Here is a 24,722-nt window from a genome sequence, read left to right as displayed (position 1 = left end):
CCACGGGCACCCACTGTCCGTTTAATTTGTTATTTTAATTTGTAAATAAATTACAGATTTGCTGAAATTATGGGGTTATTTTTTCCATTATATTGCTCATATGTAGACACAGTAACCGGATATGATGTCAGCAATCTGTTCAAGCAATCTGGTTCATAATCACACCACAGTTTTCTGGGATATGTAGTTCATGTTAAAATTAACTCCAAATACATTTAAGCTACTTTAACCTGTAAATGTTATTGTTGAAATGTTATTAAACGTGTGAAAACTCTGTAAAAATGTAGTATCTCCAATCAAATGTTTATATATTTGAGAAAAAAAACTTTTATTAAAATCTTCCGCTAGTAAACAAACACGCCCACTTTCACTTTCAGTATCTTCAGTGTCAACACGCAGATTTTAGCAGTTTTATCGACAAAATAAACAATGAAATATGAATGAAAGGAAATTCCTTTACATTTTAATCTGTTTCTTACATCCTCTCCGGCTGTTTGGTGATGGTGAGTGCTATTTTCTGTGAACTGCGTCATCTTTGCTATGTTATGCTTTAGCTTAAAGGCAAAATGGATATTATCTGCATATACATGCGAAAATAAGCTTGTGCCAGTGCAAACCAACTATTATTATTATTATTATTATTATTATTATTATTATTATTATTATTATTATCGGGGTCCAGAACAGATTTTTCTTTAAATATTCTTTATGGAAATACACACCTGGACAATTGTTGATGCCCTTCAATTAAAGAAAGAAAAACTCACAATGGTTACTGAAATAACTTAAAACTGACAAAAGTGATAATAAATAAATAAAAAAATTACTGAAAATTGACTAATGAACATCAGACATTGCTTTGGCATTGTCAAGAAGAAGCATTTAAAAAAAAACTAAAGAAACTGGCCTGGACAAAAATGATGGTACCCCTAGAAAAGATTAAAAATAATTTGACCATAGGGACATGTTAAACTAAAGGCTATCAGACCATCTCCAAGCAGCTTGATGTTCCTGTGAAGTTGCACATATTATTCAGAAGTTTAAGATCCACAGGACTGTAGCCAACCTCCCTGGACGTGGCCACAAATGGGAAAATTGGTGACAAATTGACGAGACAGATAACGCAAATGGTGCCTAATGAGCCCAGAAGAACCTCCAAAAAGATTAGAGGTGAACTCCAAGGTCAAGGTTCATCAGTGTCAGATTGCACCATCCGTCCATGTTTGAGCCAAAGTGGACTTAATGGAAGACGACCGAGGAGGACTCTACTGTTGAAAGCAAACCATAAAAAAGTGAGACTGGAATTTGCCAAAATGCATACTGACAAGCCACAAAGCTTCTGGGAGAATGTCCTTTGGACTGATGAGACAAAACTGCAACTTTTTGGCAAGATACATCAGCTCTATGTTCACAGATGCAAAAATGAAGCATACAAAGAGAAGAACACTCTACCTAGTGTGAAACACGGAGGAGGCTCGGTTATGTTCTGGGGCTGCTTTGCTGCATCTGGCACAGGATGTCTTGAATCTGTGCAGGCATTGTGGAGCAAAATATGCTGCCCAGTGTCAGAAATCTTGGTCTCAGTCGCAGGACATGGGTCCTCCAACAGGATAATGACCCAAAACACACAGCTAAAAACACCCAAGAAAGGCTAAGGACAAAACATTGGACAATTCTCAAGTGGCCTTCTATGATCCCTGATCTAAATCCTATTGAATATCTGTGGAAAGAGCTGAAACATGCAGTCTGGAGAAGACATGCTACCAACAATTTTGTCCACGTGTGTAAATAACCTTGTGGGTTTGGAGAAAGTTTCTCTAACATCCTGGGAACCTTTAAATAATTTGAGCCGTTCGTGAACTTGAGAAAGTTTGGAGAACATTTCTCTAATGTCTTGATAACCTTTTAATAATAGAAATCTCTCAGGAACTTTGCCTCCATATTCCCCAGATCTCATTCTGATCTAGTGTCTGTTGGATGTGCTGGACAAACATGTCAGATCCATGGAGACCCCCCTCTTATCTTACAGGATCTGCCGCAGACCTTCAGAGGTCTTGTGGAGTCCATGCCTCGATTTGCCTGAATAATATTAGGCAGGTGGACTTAATGTTATGGCTGACTGGTGTATATAATAGGCAGAAAAACATTGGACAAAGCCAAACTATTTCTTTTTTCTTTCTTTTTTTAAACTTCCAGATTTTTTAATCTGAGCTGACTGTATCTGTAAACTTAGATGTTTCATATCTGCCTTTATTATTTTGCAGATGTTCATTTCATCACTTGGCAGTTCCTCGGCTCTGAAGGCCTCAGCCTTCCCATGTACACAGAGAGAGTCACTGTGAATGATGTAACTGTATTTTACTATGACAGTAACATGAAGTCAACAGCACCATGTCCTAAATGGCTCAACACCACAGCTGGTCAGCAACACTGGGAAGAGACCACTGCTTTATCACACAGCAACAGAGCAGAAATGACTTCAGCTCTCGAAAAAGCCAAGCAGTACAACCTTTCAGGTACCTCAAAACTAAGATTAGAGTATTCAATACATAGTTTGCTTGTTTTTTTTTAGAAAGTTTAATGAATTGCATTTAATCTAAAAATTCATGCACCGTGTGTTTCATGTAGTTTTATGTAGTTTCGACTGTAGGAAATGTGGATGAGAGATTAGATAAAAAAGAATACCAGAAAGCAAAGGGAAAAAAGTCTGTATCAGACCTGCCAGCCCTTTATGCATTTTATAACTGTGTATGGTGGAATTTACTCTAAAAACAAAAGAGGAGCCATCTGACATCTGTCTTCCCCATGTTAACTGACAGTCTCTGAAAAGCCCACTCAGAACTTTAAGCATGTTTGATATTGTAGTTAAAAAATATGACCAGTAGGTAGCAGCATGGTTTTATATTTACATTCTGGTAATATATTCAGATGTAAACTTCCATCTGCCTTCTTATTTCCTTCTCTATTACAGGCACTTATTCAGAACACAATATATACCAAGGCTACAGTCGCTGTGACCTCTATGCAAATGGCACAATCAAATCAGTGTTAACCCACGCACTCAATGGGAAGGACTTCTTAAGTTTTGATATAGACAATAAGAGGTTCATCGCTTCTGTTTCTAAAGCCAGCATATATAAAAGAATTAGGGAGGAGAATAAAGCCAGGCTTGAACGCATGGTGTTTTTCTATAAAGAGATCTGTTTTGACCGCCTTAGGATGTTCTTAGGGCATTCTCCTCATGTCAACAGGAGGAATGGTAAGATATGTAACAAATGTAATAATTATATTCACCGATCAGGCATAACATTATAGGTGAAGTGAATAAGACTGATGATCTCCTCATCATGGCACCTGTTAGTGGGTGGGATATATTAGGCAGCAAGTGAACATTTTGTCCTCAAAGTTGATGTATTAGAAGCAGGAAAAATGGACAAGAGTAAGGATTTGAACGAGTTTGATGAAGAGCTAAATTGTGATGGCTAGACCACTGGATCAGAGCATCTCCAAAACTGCAGCTCTTGTGTGGTGTTCCCGGTCTGCAGTGGTCAGTATCTATCAAATGTTGGTCCAAGGAAGGAACAGTGGTGAACTGGCAACAGGGTCATGGGTGGTCAAGGCTCACTGATGGATATGGGGAGCGAAGGCTGACTCGTGTGATCGGATCCATCAGATGAGCTACTGTTGCTCAAATTGCAGAAGTTAATGCTGGTTCTGACAGAAAGGTGTCAGAATACACAGTGCATCGCAGTCTTTTGCGTATGAAGCTGACCAGAGTAGTCAGGGTGCCCATGCTGACCCCTGTGCACTGCAAGAAGCACTAAGAATGGGCATGTGAACATCAGAACCGGACCATGTAGCAATGGAAGAGGATGGCCTGGGTTGATGAATCACGTTGTCTTTTACATCACGTGGATGGCCGGGTGCATGTGCGTTTCTTACCTGAGGAACACATGACACCAGGATGAAGAAAGCAAGCCGGTAGAGGCAGTGTCATGGACAATTTGGACAATGTTCTGCTGGGAAACCTTGGGTCCTGGCATCCATGTGGATGTTACTTTGACACTTACCACCTACCTAAGCATTGTTACAGACCATGTACACCCTTTCATGGAAACGGTATTCCCTGATGGCTGTGGCCTCTTTCAGCAGGATAATGCCTTTCCACAAAGCAAAAATGGTTCAGGAATTGTTTTGATGAGCACAACAACAGGTGTGGTGGTCATAATGTTATGCCTGGTCGGTGCAAGTTGTGCATCAGTGTCTATCATTTGTGTCTGAACTTTTGGTTGTAGCAGACATTTTGCATATTGCCTCTTCAAATTTACACACATAATGCCTTTTTGCTTTGTACATTATGTAAAAGATATTATGTAAAAGATGTTTTGTTGTTGTTGTTGATTAGCTCCAGACGTGAGGCTTTTTGAGAGGCATAGAGCTGGTTCCACTCTCCTCACATGTCATGTGACTGGGTTTTACCCCAGAGCAGTGCAGGTGAAGTGGATGGGGGCAGATTTACAGCTGGTGGATGACGAGATGAACAATGTGCTACCTAACGGTGATGGCACGTATCAGACCAGAAGGAGTGTGATCAAACCTGAGGGGAGCACAGAAGATCAGCAGTATAGCTGTGTTGTACATCACAGCAGCCTAGAGGGAAATATTACCATCACATGGGGTATGAAGTTACATGTCTTAATATTAATAATGATATTTGCATAATTCATTGAATTTTATGTTATGTATTGGATGTTTCATATTTATATTATACATAGATTAAATATACTTTGACATTACTGCATATTATCTTTTCCCCAGAGGTCAGATGTTTGATCCTGTTCAATTTGTTTATTATAAATTTAGTTAATAATCTGTTCAGATGAACAGATTTTCTTGTCATGTCTTAGACCATATCTATCTTTTCTTGCTTGAAGGTAAAGAGCAGAAACTGAACAGGCTTCCTGTTTGGATTGCACCAGGCTTCATTTTCATGGTCATTGTAGTTGGGCTCCTAATTCGAGGCTTCTGTCAAAATTAAGGTAAGTGTGGAAGTGTGAAAATCTGTGTCTCTGTCTATTGTCTCTTTCTTTAGAGACACTGAATATACAGGTTATGACATTATAATAATTACATACAATCTTCTATACAAATTTTCCCTTAACATTTGTTGTTACAGTTCAAACAAGCCATGTTGATCTTGATTCTCTTTTCTTATTGTTCTTCCTCCTCACAGCTGCTGTGATGGAAAATGACCACTCATGAAAAGATCACTGCTGTCTATCATAATGTCTACCTAATGTAAATCAAGGATCCTGAGAATTTCTTTTTGTTCTGTGGGTTTTATCCCCTACTTTTCTTACAGTATTTCAGGATTAGTCTGAGATTTTGAAGTATATTTGTCACGTAATGCTCAACACTAGCATTAATTCTCAAAGTGTTATTTAGTTTTGCACAATTGAATCCCAAACATTTCCAAAATGTTTATTATTATTACATTTACATTATTGTTATTATATTTGTTTTTAGAATAACAGATGTATTACGCTTTCATTTCGGAGAACTGTGTTTAAAACACAATCAGAAACCACTACACAATATTTACTTAATGAAATCTCTGGATATTTTAACCCCTTAAACTCACTGGAACAACCATCACTGGTCTGTACTGTAGGTGTATCACTAATTATTTAACCCATAATGTATGACTGGGCTTTTTTCCCCCCTTTTTTTTGATATTCTTGCACTTTACTAGTCTATAAAGGATGCTGACTTTCTTTTCCAGCTAAATATTCTCTCTTATTAATTTTACTTCTTTTACTACAGCCTATAGGAGGCAGTACAGCCTCAATTAATATCATTTATTTGGCTTCCTTTTGTTTTTGTGTAGATATATCTTGTATCTTTTACACAATACACTACACTTTATTATGTAGGGTTTATTTACTATTTTACTCTTTACTGTTTTCTTTTTTAAATCTCTGTATTACTTTTTAAGTCTTGTTTTAAGAATTATCCAGCTGATGAAGCTGTGAGTATTGTTCTCATCACACTTTTCTATGCACACTCATAGACATAGCCTTATTTATTGATGTACATATTTACATATTTATCTCCACTTGTTCATTTGCACAATTTCTACTATTTGCACTTCTGGTAGATGCTAAACAGCATTTCATTGCTATGTACCTGTACTTTGCAATGACAATAAAGTTGTATCTATCTATCTATCTATCTAGCTAGCTATCACTTCACTTCCTCCAGCATGTTTTTGCTTTAATTTTCTCCTATATGTTCATGTTTTGTTGTTTTCTTCACCTGTTATTCTTATCATGTGTCTAGTGAATACCTGTCTATGTATTTCCATATTGTATTTAGTTTTGTCCCAGACTTTTGTTTGTTCCTTTGTCTAACATGTTTGTTTGTCTGTTTTTGTTAGATGGCTTTTATTTTGCGTCATGTTTGTTCTTTTTTTTTTTTTTTTAATTTTGTTATCTTTTTTAAGCCTTATTAGAAATGCAAGGACAAACATTAAAACGAACAATTAAACAGTTGTTAAGATGTTTCAGTGGTCAGGGTTGTTCTAGTTGTAGTGCTTTTAACTGACTGCTGTTCTAATTTTTTTTTTTGAAAATAAATGTACATTATTCTAAAATGTTCGGTCTAACGGTGATGGCACGTATCGGACCAGAAGGAGTGTGATCAAACCTGAGGAGAGCACAGAAGATCAGCAGTATAGCTGTGTTGTACATCACAGTAGCCTAGAGGGAAATATTACCGGGGTATGATGTTACATGTTTAATCTAAACTATGACCTGGTGTATGAAATGTCATTTAATCAGGTAAAGTATGATATTACAAACTGCAACCTGTGGTTTTATATGCTATTTGTGAATAAAAAATAACTTTATATATTAATATACAAACTCAGGGTATGATGCTAGATATTTAATACACAACCTACATTATATAGCCAAAAGTTTAGGGACACCCTTCAATTCAATGAATTCAGGGGTTGTTTTTCAAGGGTTGGGCTCGGCCCCTTAGTTCCAGTAAAAGCAACTCTTAATGCTTCAGCTTCATATCAAGACATTTTGGACAATTTCATGCTCCTAACTTTGTGGGAACAGTTTGGGGATGACCGCTTCCTGTTCCGACATGACTGTACATCAGTGCACAAAGCAAGGTCCATAAAGACATGGATGAGTGAGTTTGGTGTGGAGGAACTTCATAGAGTCCTGACCTCAACCTGATAGAACACCTTTGGGATGAACTAGAGCGGAGAGTTCCTCCACACCAAACTAACTCATCCATGTCTTTATGGACCTTGCTTTGTGCACTGATGTGCAGTCATGGTATGCTGAAGCATTAAGAGTTCCTTTTACTGAAACTAAGGGGCCGAGCCCAACCCCTGAAAAAGAACACTTGAATTCAATGATTTGGAGCGGTTGAAGAATTAGCTGTTGAATTTATTTTGGCCATGGTTGCCTTGTGTTTACACAGTTTTTTATATTTCACCTTTTTCACCTGATCAACTGAGTAAACAGTTATAGACAATGTTGCACATTTCATACTGCTAATGCTGAACATGAAGCTCACTTCTCATGTGTGAAATCTTTCTTGGTCTACCTGACCGTGGCTTAGTATCAACAGAACCTCTTATTTTCCACCTCTTTATCAGAGTTTGAACAGTACTGACTGGCATTTTCAAGTGTTGAGATATCTTTTTATATCCTTTTCCTGCTTTATAAAGTTCAATTACCTTATTACACAGGTCCATTGGCAGTCCTTTTGTTTTCCCCATGGTGCAGTATCCAGCCAAGTCAGTATATCACCTCATGAGCTGACAAACTCACTGCCTATTTACGCACAGACACTAATTACAATTACAATGAGCCCACATAATATTCTGCACCTGTATTCACGTGCATGTATTGGTCTCCATCAGAGACATTCAGAATGTGTCACTCGCAGTTGTTACAAGAGTTTCACATTTATGGCCACAGACCTGTAATACAGGGGATACAGGAAGTGATATTACTCTGCCATATGACTAGCTATATATAGCTCAGGTCTTGTTCTATCAGTGTTATGTTTTTGTTTTTATATATATAGTGTTGTTGGGGTTTTACCCCACTTTTTATATATGTTTTTTTTCACATGCGTTCATACAATCAGTAATTACAGCCAAAAGAGCCAAAGGTAATTATTTGACTAAGGGCATGTCATCCATGTATGTCATAGTATAAGTAGTGTAGCACTGTTGGCATCAAAGAAAGCATAAGGACTTGTAACTTAGAGGTGTTTAGCTTTAATAAGACAGTCATTTCCAGGCAGGATCCTGGGGTAGACTTCATTGAAATCTTTAGATGCCATGCTGAAGTGACCATTTTCGTCTGCCAAAAGGTAATACATTTATGAACCATTTCCCATTGGCTTCATGCAGCTTGAATGAACTTTTTGTGTGAATATATTGTGACCGTGATTTTATGCACCTCAATGTTAGAAATATGATTGTGTACATATTATATTAATTATGTCTATAGATTAAAATATTATTGTAAAGTGTAATGTCCAAAGCCTAGCTAAATGATCACGTGACCTTACGTTGGTTTCCCCCCCTTCCCTTACACGCGGCGTTTTGATTCCAGTTCTGTTCTTTCCGTCACTAAGATACGACACGAAGCTTTCATATCGCTACGGACCTTTCTGCGGATACCTGCGTTTTCTTACTGGCCGTTTGTTTGTTTGAGAAACACTATGATAAAAGCAAAAAAAATGTTTGGTTCACTTCACCAAGAAGAAGATAAACATCCAAAGCGCCCCCTTCTGTCGGCGGCTGGTGTTGCAGCCACTTGTCGTTACATTAGAGACAATCTTAACCATTGGGAGAAAATGACTGTGACCGAAGGTAAGATATTTTCAGTTTCTTGTTTCTCAGATGTGGTTAAACTGTGAGTTTTACTTCTCTCTATTTCTTAGAAAGAAAACAGACGTATTTGAATTAAGTAGACTTTTCCGTCCTTCCAAATGCGTTTGAACGGGCTGTATTTAAATGTTCAGTGGAGCAGCGGTATTAAACTACACTGAGATTACAAATGAGGTGGAAAATACTCCAAAAGAAATAGTTTCAGCTTGTTTTAGATGAACAGACCCTTTCTGGAAGCCCCGCCCCTCGTGTTGCACTCATGCGCTCAAGCAGCATCTTCTCTGCTTTGTGTCAGGTTAAATAAAGAATGTTTTGAGTTTATTAACGTGTCAGTGTTCTCGCCTTGGCTAATATTAGACGTGTATAAAGTTAGTTGTTGTTGTTCTTTCGGCTGCTCCCTGTCTGGGGTCGCCACAGCGGATCATTTGGTCTGCATGTTTGGATTTGGCACAGGTTTTACCCCGGATTCCCTTCCTGACGCAACCCTCCCATTTAACCCGGGCCTGGGACCGGCACTGAGAGTTAACTCTTCAGTGGCTGGGTTAGCGCCCTGCCCGGGAATCGAACCCGGGTCACGGCAATAAGAGCAGACATGTATAAAGTTAGTAAATTAAAAAGATAATAATAATTAAAAATCCTGTTGAGGAAAACGTTTGAAGACATCTGGCGTATAGAGGTGGAAACTGAACTGGAAAATACAGCTCTGGTGGTGATGTGATGATATTATGGTTTTTGATTTTTAGATTCAGTGCAGGACCAGGCAGTGGGACCTGTTCTGGACCAATCTCCTCCTAAATGCTCCAGAGCTCCTGAGGTAAAACTAAACACATTTCTTATATTTTTACATCTAACCCTAAATTACATATTTGAAAAAAAATTACAGTCTCTCACTGTTAGGGGAGTTTTAGTTAAGTGAAATTGATTCCCACTGTTACATGATGTACTGTGCCCCTAGAATTAGCTTACCAGCAAGTAAAATTTTTTTAATAATGAAAAAAGGTTTTATGTATAAACTTCATTTGCCCACAGTATATATATAGATGTATAGCGTTGATGGTTGTACATATCCCTTTAGCTGGAAGACAGAGTGATGGAGCTGGAGAGACTGCTCTATGAGGCAAACAGAGAATGTAAGCAGCAGAGGCTGTCTCACATCATTCTGCAAGCACAGAACAACAAGATGAAGAAGATATTCCAACAGAAGGAGATGCTTCTGGAGGTCAGATATCTTACATTTATGGCATTTGGATATGCGTTGCTTATCCAGAGCAACTTTCACTTATCCCATTTAATACGATTGACCAGTTGAGTTGAACCTTGCTCAAGGGCTCAAAAGTGGAAGCTTGGGAGTGCTGGGAATTAAACTCACAACTTTGTGAGTGGCAATCCAACACCCACTGAATTACCATTACCTCTTCCCTCAAGCCATGGCTGCTTTTGTGGACATTATTTAAAAAAACGCTTTGTATTGTGACACAGAGGTGTAAACTTGGTGTTTGTAGACATATCAAAGTCACAAACACTCAGTACTATTAGTGAAAAATAATAATAATTTAAAAATAAAGAAATAAATAAATGATAATATTTTAAGCTTATCCCAGTAATATTGGGCTCGTATTGTGAACACACCCTGAATGGGATGGCACCCTGTATAGGAAGGCCAGGATGAACTTGCCTTTTGATACTGAAACTCTTATTTAACATAAAGGAAGGTAGCTATTGATGTCATCAATTTGATTCTTGTCTTTGTCTTATGGTCCCTTTAATGTGGACCCACATTTTAGGCTTGTCTCGCAACTGATGAATAAGTTTTGTGTGTATGAATATAAAGCTCACCAACTGTGTTGGTTGAACTTGCAGGCATCTCTGGCTGATGCCCAGCAGAAGCACCAGAAGGCTCAGGAGACCATCTTTCAGCTGGAGGAAGAGAAGTCAGAGCTGACAAAGCTGGTGAACACTCAGTTTTCCAGAGAGCTGGAGCAGGGAGAAGAGCTCTGTCACTCTCGCCTTGAGATTGATGAGCTACAGAACGTAAGCAAGAAAAGCTTTGCTCTAATAAGATTTGATTTAGGATTAATACATGATGGCTTGGAGCACTGATTCTCAGTAAGAGTCCTGGTGACATTTTTGTGTTAGTTGCTGCAAACAAGTGCTTTTTACAATCATACAGCAAAAGGGAAAGAAAGAAATTCCTGCATCCTGTAAATGATGCTGCTCAAACATATTGACTTTGTCAAACCTGACCCAAATCATGATAAGTAGCTGATGCAGAGGCTCCATCAGACATAAAGAACAAGCAGGATTTATTTCTGAAATCTCTATAGTATGTCAGTGAATGAGAAGTTTTTTTTTGATGCAAGCAACACTAAAGTAAAACAGTAAGATAAAATTCTCATACAGGTTTAACTATATCACAAGGTTAGTTATATGCACATTTTATTAATGTTTTAGGAGCATGAGCAAAAGCAAGAGGCTTACAGCACCCTGCTGTTGGAATATGAAAAGATGAAGAAGGAGTTGACACACACAAAGGAACTGCTGAAGGTAAATGTCTTGTGAAACCATGACTGCTGTTGTGAACTCTTTTTGTGTGTCTTCATAGTTAAATCTTGGGAAAATTTAGTTTTTTTGTTCCCCAAAACAATAAAAGTATCTGAGAATCGGTATATATGTAATTAAAGCTGTGTTTGTTGAACTTGCAGGCGTCTCTGGCTGATCCTGAGCTGAAGAACCAGAAGGCTCTGGAGTCCATCAGTCAGCTGGAGGAAGAGAAATCAGAGCTGATGAACCTGGTGGCCACACTGCGTTCCACAGTGCAGGAGCAGGGAGAAGAGCTCTGTAACTGTCACCTTCAGATTGATAAGCTACAGGACGTAAGCAAAAAAGTCTTTGCTCTGTTGAGTTTTAGTTAAGAATTAATACATGATGGCTTGCAGCACTGATTCTCAGTAAGAGTCCTGGTGACATTTTTGTCTTAGCTGCTGCAAACAAGTGCTTTTTACAATCATACAGCAAAAGGGAAAGACAGAAATTCCTGCATCCTGTAAATGATGCTGCTCAAACATATTGACTTTGTCAAACCTGAACCAAATCATGATAAGTAGCTGATGCAGAGGCTCCATCAGACATAAAGAACAAGCAGGATTTATTTCTGAAATCTCTATAGTATGTCAGTGAATGAGAAGTGTTTTTTAGATGTGATGCAAGCAACATTAAAGTAAAAACAGTAAGATAAAATTCTCATACAGGTTTAATTACATCACAAGGTTAGTTATATGCACATTTTTTAACCTTTTAGTTATGTGGTCAAAGCCAGAATACCACCAGTGTCCTGCTGTTGAAATATGAAAAGATGAAGAAGGAGTTGACACAAACAACAGAAGTGCTGAAGGTAAATGTCTTGTGAAACCATGACTGCTGTTGTAAGCTTTTTCTTCAAATATAGTTAAATCTTGGGAAAATTAGTTTTTTTGTTCCCCAAAGCCATAAATATAACTGAGTGTTGGTATAGAACTAATTAAAGTCGTGTTTGTTGAACTTGCAGGCGTCTCTGGCTGATGCTGAGCTGAAGAACCAGAAGGCTCTGGAGTCCATCATTCAGCTGGAGGAAGAGAAATCAGAGCTGACGAACCTGGTGGCCACACTGCGTTCCACAGTGCAGGAGCTGGGAGAAGAGCTCTTTAACTGCCACTCTGATATTGATGAGCTACAGATAGTAAGAAAAAAAATCTTTGCTGTAATGAGTTTTGTTTTAGGATTAATACATGATGGCTTGCAGCACTGATTCCCAATAAGAGTCCTGGTGACATTTTTGTGTTAGTTGCTGCAAACAAGTGCTTTTTACAATCATACAGCAAAAGGGAAAGACAGAAATTCCTGCATCCTGTAAATGATGCTGCTCAAACATATTGACTTTGTCAAACCTGACCCAAATCATGATAAGTAGCTGATGCAGAGGCTCCATCAGACATAAAGAACAAGCAGGATTTATTTCTGAAATCTCTATAGTATGTCAGTGAATGAGAAGTGTTTTTAGATGTGAGTCAAGCAACATTAAACTAAAACAGTAAGACAAAATTCTCATACAAGTTTAACTACATCACAAGGTTAGTTATATGCACATTTTTTTATATTCAAAATCAGAAGGCCAACAATGCCCTGCTGTTAGAAAATGAAGAGATAAAGAAGGAGCTGAAACACAAAGAAGAAGTGCTGAAGGTAAATCTGTCTTCTTGCAAAACCATGACTGTTGTTGTGAACTCTTTGTGTGTGTGTTCTTGTATAGTTAAATTTGAGTGTCATTATAGAAGTAATTAAAACTGTGTTTGTTGAACTTCCAGGCGTCTCTGGCTGATGCTGAGCTGAAGAACCAGAAGGCTCTGGAGTCCATCAGTCAGCTGGAGGAAGAGAAATCAGAGCTGACGAACCTGGTGGCTACACTGCGTTCCACAGTGCAGGAGCTGGGAGAAGAGCTCTGTAACTGTCACCTTCAGATTGATGAGCTACAGATAGTAAGCTAGAAAATCTTTGCTCTACTGAGTTTTAGTTAAGAATTAATACATGATGGCTTGCAGCACTGATTCCCAATAAGAGTCCCGGTGACATTTTTGTGTTAATTGCTGCAAACAGCTGCTTTTTACAATCATACAGCAAAAGGGAAAGAAAGAAATTCCTGTATCCTGCAAATGATGCTGCTCAAACATATTGACTTTGTCAAACCTGACCCAAATCATGATAAGTAGCTGATGCAGAGGCTCCATCAGACATAAAGAACAAGCAGGATTTATTTCTGAATTCTCTATAGTATGTCAGTGAATGAGAAGTTTTTTTTTGATGCAAGCAACACTAAAGTAAAACAGTAAGACAAAATTCTCATACAGGTTTAATTACATCACAAGGTTAGTTATATGCACATTTTTTAAAACATTCTAGGAGCATGAGCAAAAGCAGGAGGCCCACAATGCTCTGCTGTTGGAAAAGGAAGAGATGGTGATGGAGCTGACACGCAAAGAGGAAGTGCTGAAGGTAAATCTGTCTTCTTGCAAACCCATGACTGCTGTTGTGAACTCTTTGTGTGTGTGTTCTTGTATAGTTCAATTTGAGAGTCAGTATAGAACTAATTAAAGCTGTGTTGGTTGAACTTGCAGGCGTCTCTGGCTGATGCTGAGCTGAAGAACCAGAAGGCTCTGGAGTCCATCAGTCAGCTGGAGGAAGAGAAATCAGAGCTGAAGAAAAGGGTGAACAAACTGCGTTCCACAGTGCAGGAGCTGGGAGAAGAGCTCTGTAACTGTCACTCTGATATTGATGAACTACAGATAGTAAGCAAGAAAATCTTTGCTCTAATAAGTTTTGTTTTAGGATTAATACATGATGGCTTGCAGCACTGATTCCCAATAAGAGTCCTGGTGACATTTTTGTGTTAGTTGCTGCAAACAAGTGCTTTTTACAATCATACAGCAAAAGGGAAAGAAAGAAATTCCTGCATCCTGCAAATGATGCTGCTCAAACATATTGACTTTGTCAAACCTGACCCAAATCATGATAAGTAGCTGATGCAGAGGCTCCATCAGACATAAAGAACTTCTTCTTCTTTCGGCTTTTCCCTTCAGGGGTGGCCACAGCGAATAGTCTCTCTCCACCTATCCCTATCTTCTGCATCCTTAACACTTGCACCCACTAGCTTCATATCCTGATTTATTACATCCATATACCTCCTCCATGTCCAACATTCTCCTACCAATATACTCACTCTCCCTCCTCTGGACATGTCCAAGCCATCTTAATCTGGCCTCCCTAACTTTGTCCCCCAAATGTCCAACATAAGCTGTCCCTCTGATGTACTGGTTCCTAATCCTGTCCAACCTTGTCACTCCCAAAGAGAACCTCAACATCTTCAGCTCTGCTACCTCTAGTTCTGACTCCTGTCTCTTCCTCAGTGACTTTATCTCTAAACCATACAGCATGGCTGGTCTCACCACTGTCCTGTACACCTTCCCCTTGATTCCCGCCGATATTTTTCTATCACAGAGAACTCCCAACACCTTTCTCCACCCATTCCAGCCTGCCTGCACTCACTTCTTTACCTCTTTCCCACACTCTCCATTACTCTGGACTGTTGACCCCAAGTACTTAAACCTTCTTCACCTCTTCACTCTGTAATCTTACTGTTCCACTTCCCTCCCTGTCATTCACACACATGTACTCAGTCTTACTACGACTGACTTTCATTCCTCTTCTCTCCAGTGCAAACCTCCATCTCTCCAGGTTTTCCTCCACCTGCTCCCTGCTCTCACTACAGATCACAATGTCATCTGCAAACATCATTGTCCCAGGAGACTCCTGTTTGACCTCCTCTGACAACTGGTTCATCACCATAGCAAACAGGAAGGGGCTCAGAGCCGATCCCTAATGCAGTCCCACCTCCACTTTGAACTCCTCTGTCTGACCTACAGCACACCTTCCCATTGTCCTGCTTCTCTCATACATGTCCTGCACCGCTCTGACATACTTCTCTGCTACTCCTGACTTCCTCATACAGTACCACAGCTCTTCTCTTGGCACCCTGTCATATGCTTTCTCCAAGTCTACAAACACACAGTGCAACTCACTTTGACCATCCCTATACTTCTCCATCAACATTCTCAGAGCAAAAATTGCATCTGTTGTGCTCTTTCTGGGCTTGAAGCCATACTGCTACTCACAAATTTCCACTACCTTCCTTAACCTAGCTTCCACCACTCTTTCCCATAGCTTCACTGTATGGCTTATCAACTTTATCTCCCTATATTTGCTGCAACTCTGCACGTCACCCTTATTCTTAAAGATCGGCACTAATACACTTCTTCTCCATTCCTCAGGCATCTTCTCACTCTCTAAAACCCTGTTAAACAGACTAGTTAAAAATTCCACTGCCGCCTCTCCTAGACACGTCCAGACCTCCACCGGGATGTTGTCAGGACCAACTGCCTTTCCACTTTTTATCCTCTTCAAAGCCTTCCTGACTTCATCCTTTCTAATCTTATCTACTTTCTGTTCCACAGAGTTCACCCCTTCAACTCTTTTTCCCTCTTTCATTTTCCTCATTCATCAGCTCTTCAGCTCTCCATCTCCTCTGTACACTCTCCTCACTTGTGAGCACTTTTCAAAGCCTTAGCAAAGTCCACTACCATCTGTCCTTCAAGGTTCCTTTCCTTAAGTCCAAACTTGCCCATCACCTCCTCATCACCTGTGTTCCCCTCACCAACATGTCCATTAAAATCTGCTCCTGTCACCACTCTCACCCGTGGGAATACTCTCTACCACCTCATCTAATTCACTCCAGAATCTCTCTTTCTCCTCTAACTCACAACCTACCTGTGGGGCATAACCACTAACAACATTCAACATCACCCCTTCAATCTCTAACTTCAGACTCATCACCCTGTCTGACACTTTCTTCACCTGCAGAACATTCCTCACAAACTCCTCCTTCAGGACTACACCTACCCCATTTCTCTTACTATCCACACCATAATAAAACAGCATGAATCCTGCTCCTATACTACGAACCTTGCTACCCTTCCACCTGGTGTCCTGTACACACAGTATATCCACATTCCTTCTCTCCATCATCTCAGCCAGCTGTCTTCCTTTCCCTGTCATAATACCAACATTCAGAGTCCCTATTCTCAGTCCTACACTCTTACCTTTCCTCTTCTCTCTCTGTCTACGCACTCTTCTGCCTCCTCTACTTCTTCGACCAATCAGTTATTTCTGAAATCTCTAAAGTATGTCAGTGAATGAGAAGCGTTTTTTTTAATGTGATGCAAGCAACATTAAAGGAAAAACAGTAAGACAAAATTCTCATGCAGGTTTAATTACATCACAAGGTTAGTTATATGCACGTTTTTTAATGTTTTAGGAGAATGAGCAAAAGCAAGAGGCTCACAGCACCCTGCTGTTGGAATATGAAGTGATGAAGAAGGAGTTGACACACACAACGGAACTGCTGAAGGTAAATGTCTTGTGAAACCATGACTAATGTTGTGAACTCTTTGTGTGTGTGTTCTTGTATAGTTAAATTTGAGAGTCAGTATAGAAGTAATTAAAGCCGTGTTGGTTGAACTTGCAGGCGTCTCTGGCTGATGCTGAGCTGAAGAACCAGAAGGCTCTGGAGTCCATCAGTCAGCTGGAGGAAGAGAAATCAGAGCTGATGAAAAGGGTGAACAAACTGCGTTCCACAGTGCAGGAGCTGGGAGAAGAGCTCTGTAACTGTCACCTTCAGATTGATGAGCTACAGGACGTAAGCAAGAAAATCTTTGCTCTAATGAGTTTTGTTTTAGGATTAATACATGATGGCTTGGAGCACTGATTCTCAGTAAGAGTCCTGGTGACATTTTTGTGTTAGTTGCTGCAAACAGCTGCTTTTTACAATCATACAGCAAAAGGGAAAGACAGAAATTCCTGCATCCTGTAAATGATGCTGCTCAAACATATTGACTTTGTCAAACCTGACCCAAATCATGATAAGTAGCTGATGCAGAGGCTCCATCAGACATAAAGAACAAGCAGGATTTATTTCTGAATTCTCTATAGTATGTCAGTGAATGAGAAGTGTATTTTAGATGTGATGCAAGCAACATTAAAGTAAAAACAGTAAGATAAAAGTCTCATACAGGTTTAATTACATCACAAGGTTAGTTATTTGCACATTTTATTAATGTTTTAGGAGAATGAGCAAAAGCAAGAGGCTCACAGCACCCTGCTGTTGGAATATGAAGAGATGAAGAAGGAGTTGACAAACACAAAGGAAGTGCTGAAGGTAAATGTCTTGTGAAACCATGACTGCTGTTGTGAACTCTTTGTGTGTGTGTTCTTGTATAGATAAATTTGAGTGTCATTATAGAAGTAATTAAAGCCGTGTTTGTTGAACTTGCAGGCGTCTCTGGCTGATGCTGAGCTGAAGAACCAGAAGGCTCTGGAGTCCATCAGTCAGCTGGAGGAAGAGAAATCAGAGCTGAAGAAAAGGGTGAACAAACTGCGTTCCACAGTGCAGGAGCTGGGAGAAGAGCTCTGTAACTGTCACTCTGATATTGATGAACTACAGATAGTAAGCAAGAAAATCTTTGCTCTAATAAGTTTTGTTTTAGGATTAATACATGATGGCTTGCAGCACTGATTCCCAATAAGAGTCCTGGTGACATTTTTGTGTTAGTTGCTGCAAACAGCTGCTTTTTACAATCATACAGCAAAAGGGAAAGAAAGAAATTCCTGCATCCTGCAAATGATGCTGCTCAAACATATTGACTTTGTCAAACCTGACCCAAATCATGATAAGTAGCTGATGCAGAGGCTCCATCAGACATAAAGAACTTCTTCTTCTTTCGGCTTTTCCCTTCAGGGGTGGCCACAGCGTATCGTCTTTCTCCACCTATCCCTATCTTCTGCATCCTTAACACTTGCACCCACTAGCTTCATATCCTGATTTATTACATCCATATACCTCCTCCATGTCCAACATTCTCCTACCAATATACTCACTCTCCCTCCTCTGGACATGTCCAAGCCATCTTAATCTGGCCTCCCTAACTTTGTCCCCCAAATGTCCAACATAAGCTGTCCCTCTGATGTACTGGTTCCTAATCCTGTCCAACCTTGTCACTCCCAAAGAGAACCTCAACATCTTCAGCTCTGCTACCTCTAGTTCTGACTCCTGTCTCTTCCTCAGTGACTTTATCTCTAAACCATACAGCATGGCTGGTCTCACCACTGTCCTGTACACCTTCCCCTTGATTCCCGCCGATATTTTTCTATCACAGAGAACTCCCAACACCTTTCTCCACCCATTCCAGCCTGCCTGCACTCACTTCTTTACCTCTTTCCCACACTCTCCATTACTCTGGACTGTTGACCCCAAGTACTTAAACCTTCTTCACCTCTTCACCCTGTAATCTTACTGTTCCACTTCCCTCCCTGTCATTCACACACATGTACTCAGTCTTACTACGACTGACTTTCATTCCTCTTCTCTCCAGTGCAAACCTCCATCTCTCCAGGTTTTCCTCCACCTGCTCCCTGCTCTCACTACAGATCACAATGTCATCTGCAAACATCATTGTCCCAGGAGACTCCTGTTTGACCTCCTCTGACAACTGGTTCATCACCATAGCAAACAGGAAGGGGCTCAGAGCCGATCCCTAATGCAGTCCCACCTCCACTTTGAACTCCTCTGTCTGACCTACAGCACACCTTCCCATTGTCCTGCTTCTCTCATACATGTCCTGCACCGCTCTGACATACTTCTCTGCTACTCCTGACTTCCTCATACAGTACCACAGCTCTTCTCTTGGCACCCTGTCATATGCTTTCTCCAAGTCTACAAACACACAGTGCAACTCACTTTGACCATCCCTATACTTCTCCATCAACATTCTCAGAGCAAAAATTGCATCTGTTGTGCTCTTTCTGGGCTTGAAGCCATACTGCTACTCACAAATTTCCACTACCTTCCTTAACCTAGCTTCCACCACTCTTTCCCATAGCTTCACTGTATGGCTTATCAACTTTATCTCCCTATATTTGCTGCAACTCTGCACGTCACCCTTATTCTTAAAGATCGGCACTAATACACTTCTTCTCCATTCCTCAGGCATCTTCTCACTCTCTAAAACCCTGTTAAACAGACTAGTTAAAAATTCCACTGCCGCCTCTCCTAGACACGTCCAGACCTCCACCGGGATGTTGTCAGGACCAACTGCCTTTCCACTTTTTATCCTCTTCAAAGCCTTCCTGACTTCATCCTTTCTAATCTTATCTACTTTCTGTTCCACAGAGTTCACCCCTTCAACTCTTTTTCCCTCTTTCATTTTCCTCATTCATCAGCTCTTCAGCTCTCCATCTCCTCTGTACACTCTCCTCACTTGTGAGCACTTTTCAAAGCCTTAGCAAAGTCCACTACCATCTGTCCTTCAAGGTTCCTTTCCTTAAGTCCAAACTTGCCCATCACCTCCTCATCACCTGTGTTCCCCTCACCAACATGTCCATTAAAATCTGCTCCTGTCACCACTCTCACCCGTGGGAATACTCTCTACCACCTCATCTAATTCACTCCAGAATCTCTCTTTCTCCTCTAACTCACAACCTACCTGTGGGGCATAACCACTAACAACATTCAACATCACCCCTTCAATCTCTAACTTCAGACTCATCACCCTGTCTGACACTTTCTTCACCTGCAGAACATTCCTCACAAACTCCTCCTTCAGGACTACACCTACCCCATTTCTCTTACTATCCACACCATAATAAAACAGCATGAATCCTGCTCCTATACTACGAACCTTGCTACCCTTCCACCTGGTGTCCTGTACACACAGTATATCCACATTCCTTCTCTCCATCATCTCAGCCAGCTGTCTTCCTTTCCCTGTCATAATACCAACATTCAGAGTCCCTATTCTCAGTCCTACACTCTTACCTTTCCTCTTCTCTCTCTGTCTACGCACTCTTCTGCCTCCTCTACTTCTTCGACCAATCAGTTATTTCTGAAATCTCTAAAGTATGTCAGTGAATGAGAAGCGTTTTTTTTAATGTGATGCAAGCAACATTAAAGGAAAAACAGTAAGACAAAATTCTCATGCAGGTTTAATTACATCACAAGGTTAGTTATATGCACGTTTTTTAATGTTTTAGGAGAATGAGCAAAAGCAAGAGGCTCACAGCACCCTGCTGTTGCAATATGAAGTGATGAAGAAGGAGTTGACACACACAACGGAACTGCTGAAGGTAAATGTCTTGTGAAACCATGACTAATGTTGTGAACTCTTTGTGTGTGTGTTCTTGTATAGTTAAATTTGAGAGTCAGTATAGAAGTAATTAAAGCCGTGTTGGTTGAACTTGCAGGCGTCTCTGGCTGATGCTGAGCTGAAGAACCAGAAGGCTCTGGAGTCCATCAGTCAGCTGGAGGAAGAGAAATCAGAGCTGATGAAAAGGGTGAACAAACTGCGTTCCACAGTGCAGGAGCTGGGAGAAGAGCTCTGTAACTGTCACCTTCAGATTGATGAGCTACAGGACGTAAGCAAGAAAATCTTTGCTCTAATGAGTTTTGTTTTAGGATTAATACATGATGGCTTGGAGCACTGATTCTCAGTAAGAGTCCTGGTGACATTTTTGTGTTAGTTGCTGCAAACAGCTGCTTTTTACAATCATACAGCAAAAGGGAAAGACAGAAATTCCTGCATCCTGTAAATGATGCTGCTCAAACATATTGACTTTGTCAAACCTGACCCAAATCATGATAAGTAGCTGATGCAGAGGCTCCATCAGACATAAAGAACAAGCAGGATTTATTTCTGAATTCTCTATAGTATGTCAGTGAATGAGAAGTGTATTTTAGATGTGATGCAAGCAACATTAAAGTAAAAACAGTAAGATAAAAGTCTCATACAGGTTTAATTACATCACAAGGTTAGTTATTTGCACATTTTATTAATGTTTTAGGAGAATGAGCAAAAGCAAGAGGCTCACAGCACCCTGCTGTTGGAATATGAAGAGATGAAGAAGGAGTTGACAAACACAAAGGAAGTGCTGAAGGTAAATGTCTTGTGAAACCATGACTGTTGTTGTGAACTCTTTGTGTGTGTGTTCTTGTATAGATAAATTTGAGTGTCATTATAGAAGTAATTAAAGCCGTGTTTGTTGAACTTGCAGGCGTCTCTGGCTGATGCTGAGCTGAAGAACCAGAAGGCTCTGGAGTCCATCAGTCAGCTGGAGGAAGAGAAATCAGAGCTGACGAAAAGGGTGAACAAACTGCGTTCCACAGTGCAGGAGCTGGGAGAAGAGCTCTGTAACTGTCACCTTCAGATTGATGAGCTACAGGACGTAAGCAAGAAAAGCTTTGCTCTTTTGAGTTTTAGTTAAGAATTAATACATGATGGCTTGCAGCACTGATTCCCAATAAGAGTCCTGGTGACATTTTTGTGTTAGTTGCTGCAAACAAATGCTTTTTACAGTCATACAGCAAAAGGGAAAGACAGAAATTCCTGCATCCTGTAAATGATGCTGCTCAAACATACTGACTTTGTTAAACCTGACCCAAATCATGATAAGTAGCTGATGCAGAGGCTCCATCAGACATAAAGAACAAGCAGGATTTATTTCTGAAATCTCTATAGTATGTCAGTGAATGAGAAGTGTTTTTTTTAGATGTGATGCAAGCAACATTAAAGTAAAAACAGTAAGATAAAATTCTCATACAGGTTTAATTACATCACAAGGTTAGTTATATTCACATTTTTTAAATATTCTAGGAGCAGGAGCAAAATCAGGAGGCCCACAGTGCTCTGCTGTTGGAATATGAAGAGATGAAGAAGGAGTTGACACACACAATGGAAGTGCTGAAAGTAAATGTCTTGTGAAACCATGACTGCTGTTGTGAACTCTTTTTGTGTGTCTTCATATATAGTTAAATTTTCAGAAAATGTAGTTTTTTTGTTCCCCAAAACAATAAAAGTAACTGAGAGTAGGTATAGAAGTAATTAAAGTCGTGTTTGTTGAACTTGCAGGCGTCTCTGGCTGATGCTGAGCTGAAGAACCAGAAGGCTCTGGAGTCCATCATTCAGCTGGAGGAAGAGAAATCAGAGCTGACCAAAAGGGTGAACAAACTGCGTTCCACAGTGCAGGAGCTGGGAGAAGAGCTCTGTAACTGTCACCTTCAGACTGATGAGCTACAGGACGTAAGCAAGAAAATCTTTGCTCTAATGAGTTTTGTTTTAGGATTAATACATGATGGCTTGGAGCACTGATTCCCAATAAGAGTCCTGGTGACATTTTTGTGTTAGTTGCTGCAAACAGCTGCTTTTTACAATCATACAGCAAAAGGGAAAGACAGAAATTCCTGCATCCTGTAAATGATGCTGCTCAAACATATTGACTTTGTCAAACCTGACCCAAATCATGATAAGTAGCTGATGCAGAGGCTCCATCAGACATAAAGAACAAGCAGGATTTATTTCTGAAATCTCTATAGTATGTCAGTGAATGAGAAGTGTTTTTAGATGTGAGGCAAGCAACATTAAAGTAAAAACAGTAAGACAAAATTCTCATACAGGATTAATTACATCACAAGGTTAGTTATATTCACATTTTTTCATATTTTAGGAGCATGAGCAAAACCAGGAGGCCCACCGCACCCTGCTGTTAGAAAATGAAAAGCTAAAGAAGGAGCTGACAGACACAAAGGAAGTGCTGAAGGTAAATCTGTCTTCTTGCAAAACCATGACTGCTGTTGTGAACTGTTTGTATGTGTGTGTTCTTGTATAGTTAAATTTGAGTGTTGGTATAGAACTAATTGAAGTCGTGTTTGTTGAACTTGCAGGCGTCTCTGGCTGATGCTGAGCTGAAGAACCAGAAGGATCTGGAGTCCATCAGTCAGCTGGAGGAAGAGAAATCAGAGCTGACCAAAAGGGTGAACAAACTGCGTTCCACAGTGCAGGAGCTGGGAGAAGAGCTCTGTAACTGTCACCTTCAGATTGATGAGCTACAGATAGTAAGCAAGAAAATCTTTGCATGAAACAGTCCCTGTTGAAATCATTTTCTTGCTGCATGAACCATTGCCCAGAATTAAGCCATGATTTTTGACCTCTTTTTCTTCATGGCTGTGTTTTAGGAGTCTGAGCAGCAGCAACAAGCTCATGCCACCCTCCTGTCAGTGTGTTAACAGATGAAGAGGACCACTGAACTGTATGAAAAGGTAATGAATGTAGTAATGAATCCTTCTGGAATCACTTATAGGCCTAACATATAAAAACTACTTCTGGGCATTTAAAACACGAAATATTTTTTATTGAGAATCAGCAGAATTATTATTACATTATTTTTTCTTTAGAGTTAGTCCAAAAAACAGTAAGTAAACAGCAAACAGCAAAGACAGAGACTGGTGTGGCTGCTTCTTAATAATGAACAGCCCCCCCAAAAAAATCCAGTCATCCTACCTGCCTTAGTCTTCTTGTTTTCTTTGTCTTGCAAGACTGAGTTTACTTATACTTAAACAATTTTAATGATTTGCATTTTCAAGTCTTTTTTACAGAATGGAAGTGAACATTTGCAGATGGAAACATTAAGCTCTTTTTCCCCATGTCTGTGTTTCAGGAGTTTGAGGAACAGCAATAGACTTACACCACTGTCAAAGTCTAAGCAGATGAAAAAGAGAAGCTAACACAATAAAATAAATTGTTCATAATTTGTCTTTTCATTGCCTTCTGTGTTTTCTTCAAAAATGGGTTCATCTAAGTGCTCCAGCAGAGGAATTTAACCTCCATGGACAACTCCATGGGATTCCAAGGGGACATGACACAAGGATAGAGGCAGATGAGGCAGCTCTACCTAGCCCTCAAATTCTTCTTTTTCTACAACACTGCCACATGCCAGGCTGTTTGAACACAAAGGGTCCACTTGGGACTGGATGTCATCACTTAAGTCATCACCTGCCCATGCTGGTCATTAATTCAATAAAAATGTATTTCATAACAGCAGTGGCATTAGGAAATGAAAAACAACATACTCTTGTATGAGTTTTAAAACTCAAAGCAAAAAATTACTTTTTGTACCTTTTATTGCCAGTATTTTTTTTAATTAAACAATTAAATTGCAATTAACAATGCAGTAATCTTAACATTCTTCCAAATGTAAACAAATTAAATTAAGGACATTTTAATTTTTTTTATTAGTTTAATTAAAGAATAAAAATTTTGTATTTGGCATTGTGGCAGGAATAATGCAGATTGCATCATGACTCAATACAGTGATGACTGAGGTATAT

General features: G+C 39.8%; 2 protein-coding genes across 2 annotated transcripts; both read left to right on the top strand.

Annotated features, from left to right (window-relative positions):
* Positions 1-353: 353 nt before the first annotated feature.
* Positions 354-6,227, top strand: LOC131362976 (class I histocompatibility antigen, F10 alpha chain-like). Its single transcript, XM_058405363.1, has 6 exons — positions 354-503; positions 2,265-2,516; positions 2,972-3,259; positions 4,406-4,678; positions 4,935-5,039; positions 5,234-6,227. Exons 1-5 carry the CDS (start codon positions 437-439, stop codon positions 5,036-5,038), a joined length of 984 nt encoding a protein of 327 aa, XP_058261346.1. The 5' UTR covers positions 354-436; the 3' UTR covers position 5,039; positions 5,234-6,227.
* Positions 6,228-8,638: 2,411 nt separating this feature from the next.
* On the top strand, positions 8,639-24,120 carry LOC131362841 (myosin-10-like). Its single transcript, XM_058405136.1, has 26 exons — positions 8,639-8,908; positions 9,670-9,740; positions 10,002-10,145; positions 10,787-10,957; positions 11,378-11,470; positions 11,629-11,799; positions 12,225-12,317; positions 12,471-12,641; positions 13,070-13,144; positions 13,267-13,437; positions 13,859-13,951; positions 14,074-14,244; positions 16,827-16,919; positions 17,037-17,207; positions 17,634-17,726; positions 17,844-18,014; positions 20,597-20,689; positions 20,807-20,977; positions 21,404-21,496; positions 21,614-21,784; positions 22,213-22,305; positions 22,468-22,638; positions 23,063-23,155; positions 23,280-23,450; positions 23,571-23,654; positions 24,053-24,120. The coding sequence occupies exons 1-25, from the start codon at positions 8,758-8,760 to the stop codon at positions 23,619-23,621; spliced, it is 3,210 nt and encodes a 1,069-aa protein (XP_058261119.1). The 5' UTR covers positions 8,639-8,757; the 3' UTR covers positions 23,622-23,654; positions 24,053-24,120.
* The last annotated feature ends 602 nt before the right edge of the window (positions 24,121-24,722 follow it).

Source organism: Hemibagrus wyckioides, linkage group LG12 (genome assembly GCF_019097595.1).
Source record: "Hemibagrus wyckioides isolate EC202008001 linkage group LG12, SWU_Hwy_1.0, whole genome shotgun sequence".
NCBI classification, from domain to species: Eukaryota; Metazoa; Chordata; class Actinopteri; order Siluriformes; family Bagridae; genus Hemibagrus; species Hemibagrus wyckioides.
The sequence above is the reverse complement of the archived record's forward strand: the minus strand, read 5'-3'. Positions and strand labels throughout refer to the sequence as shown.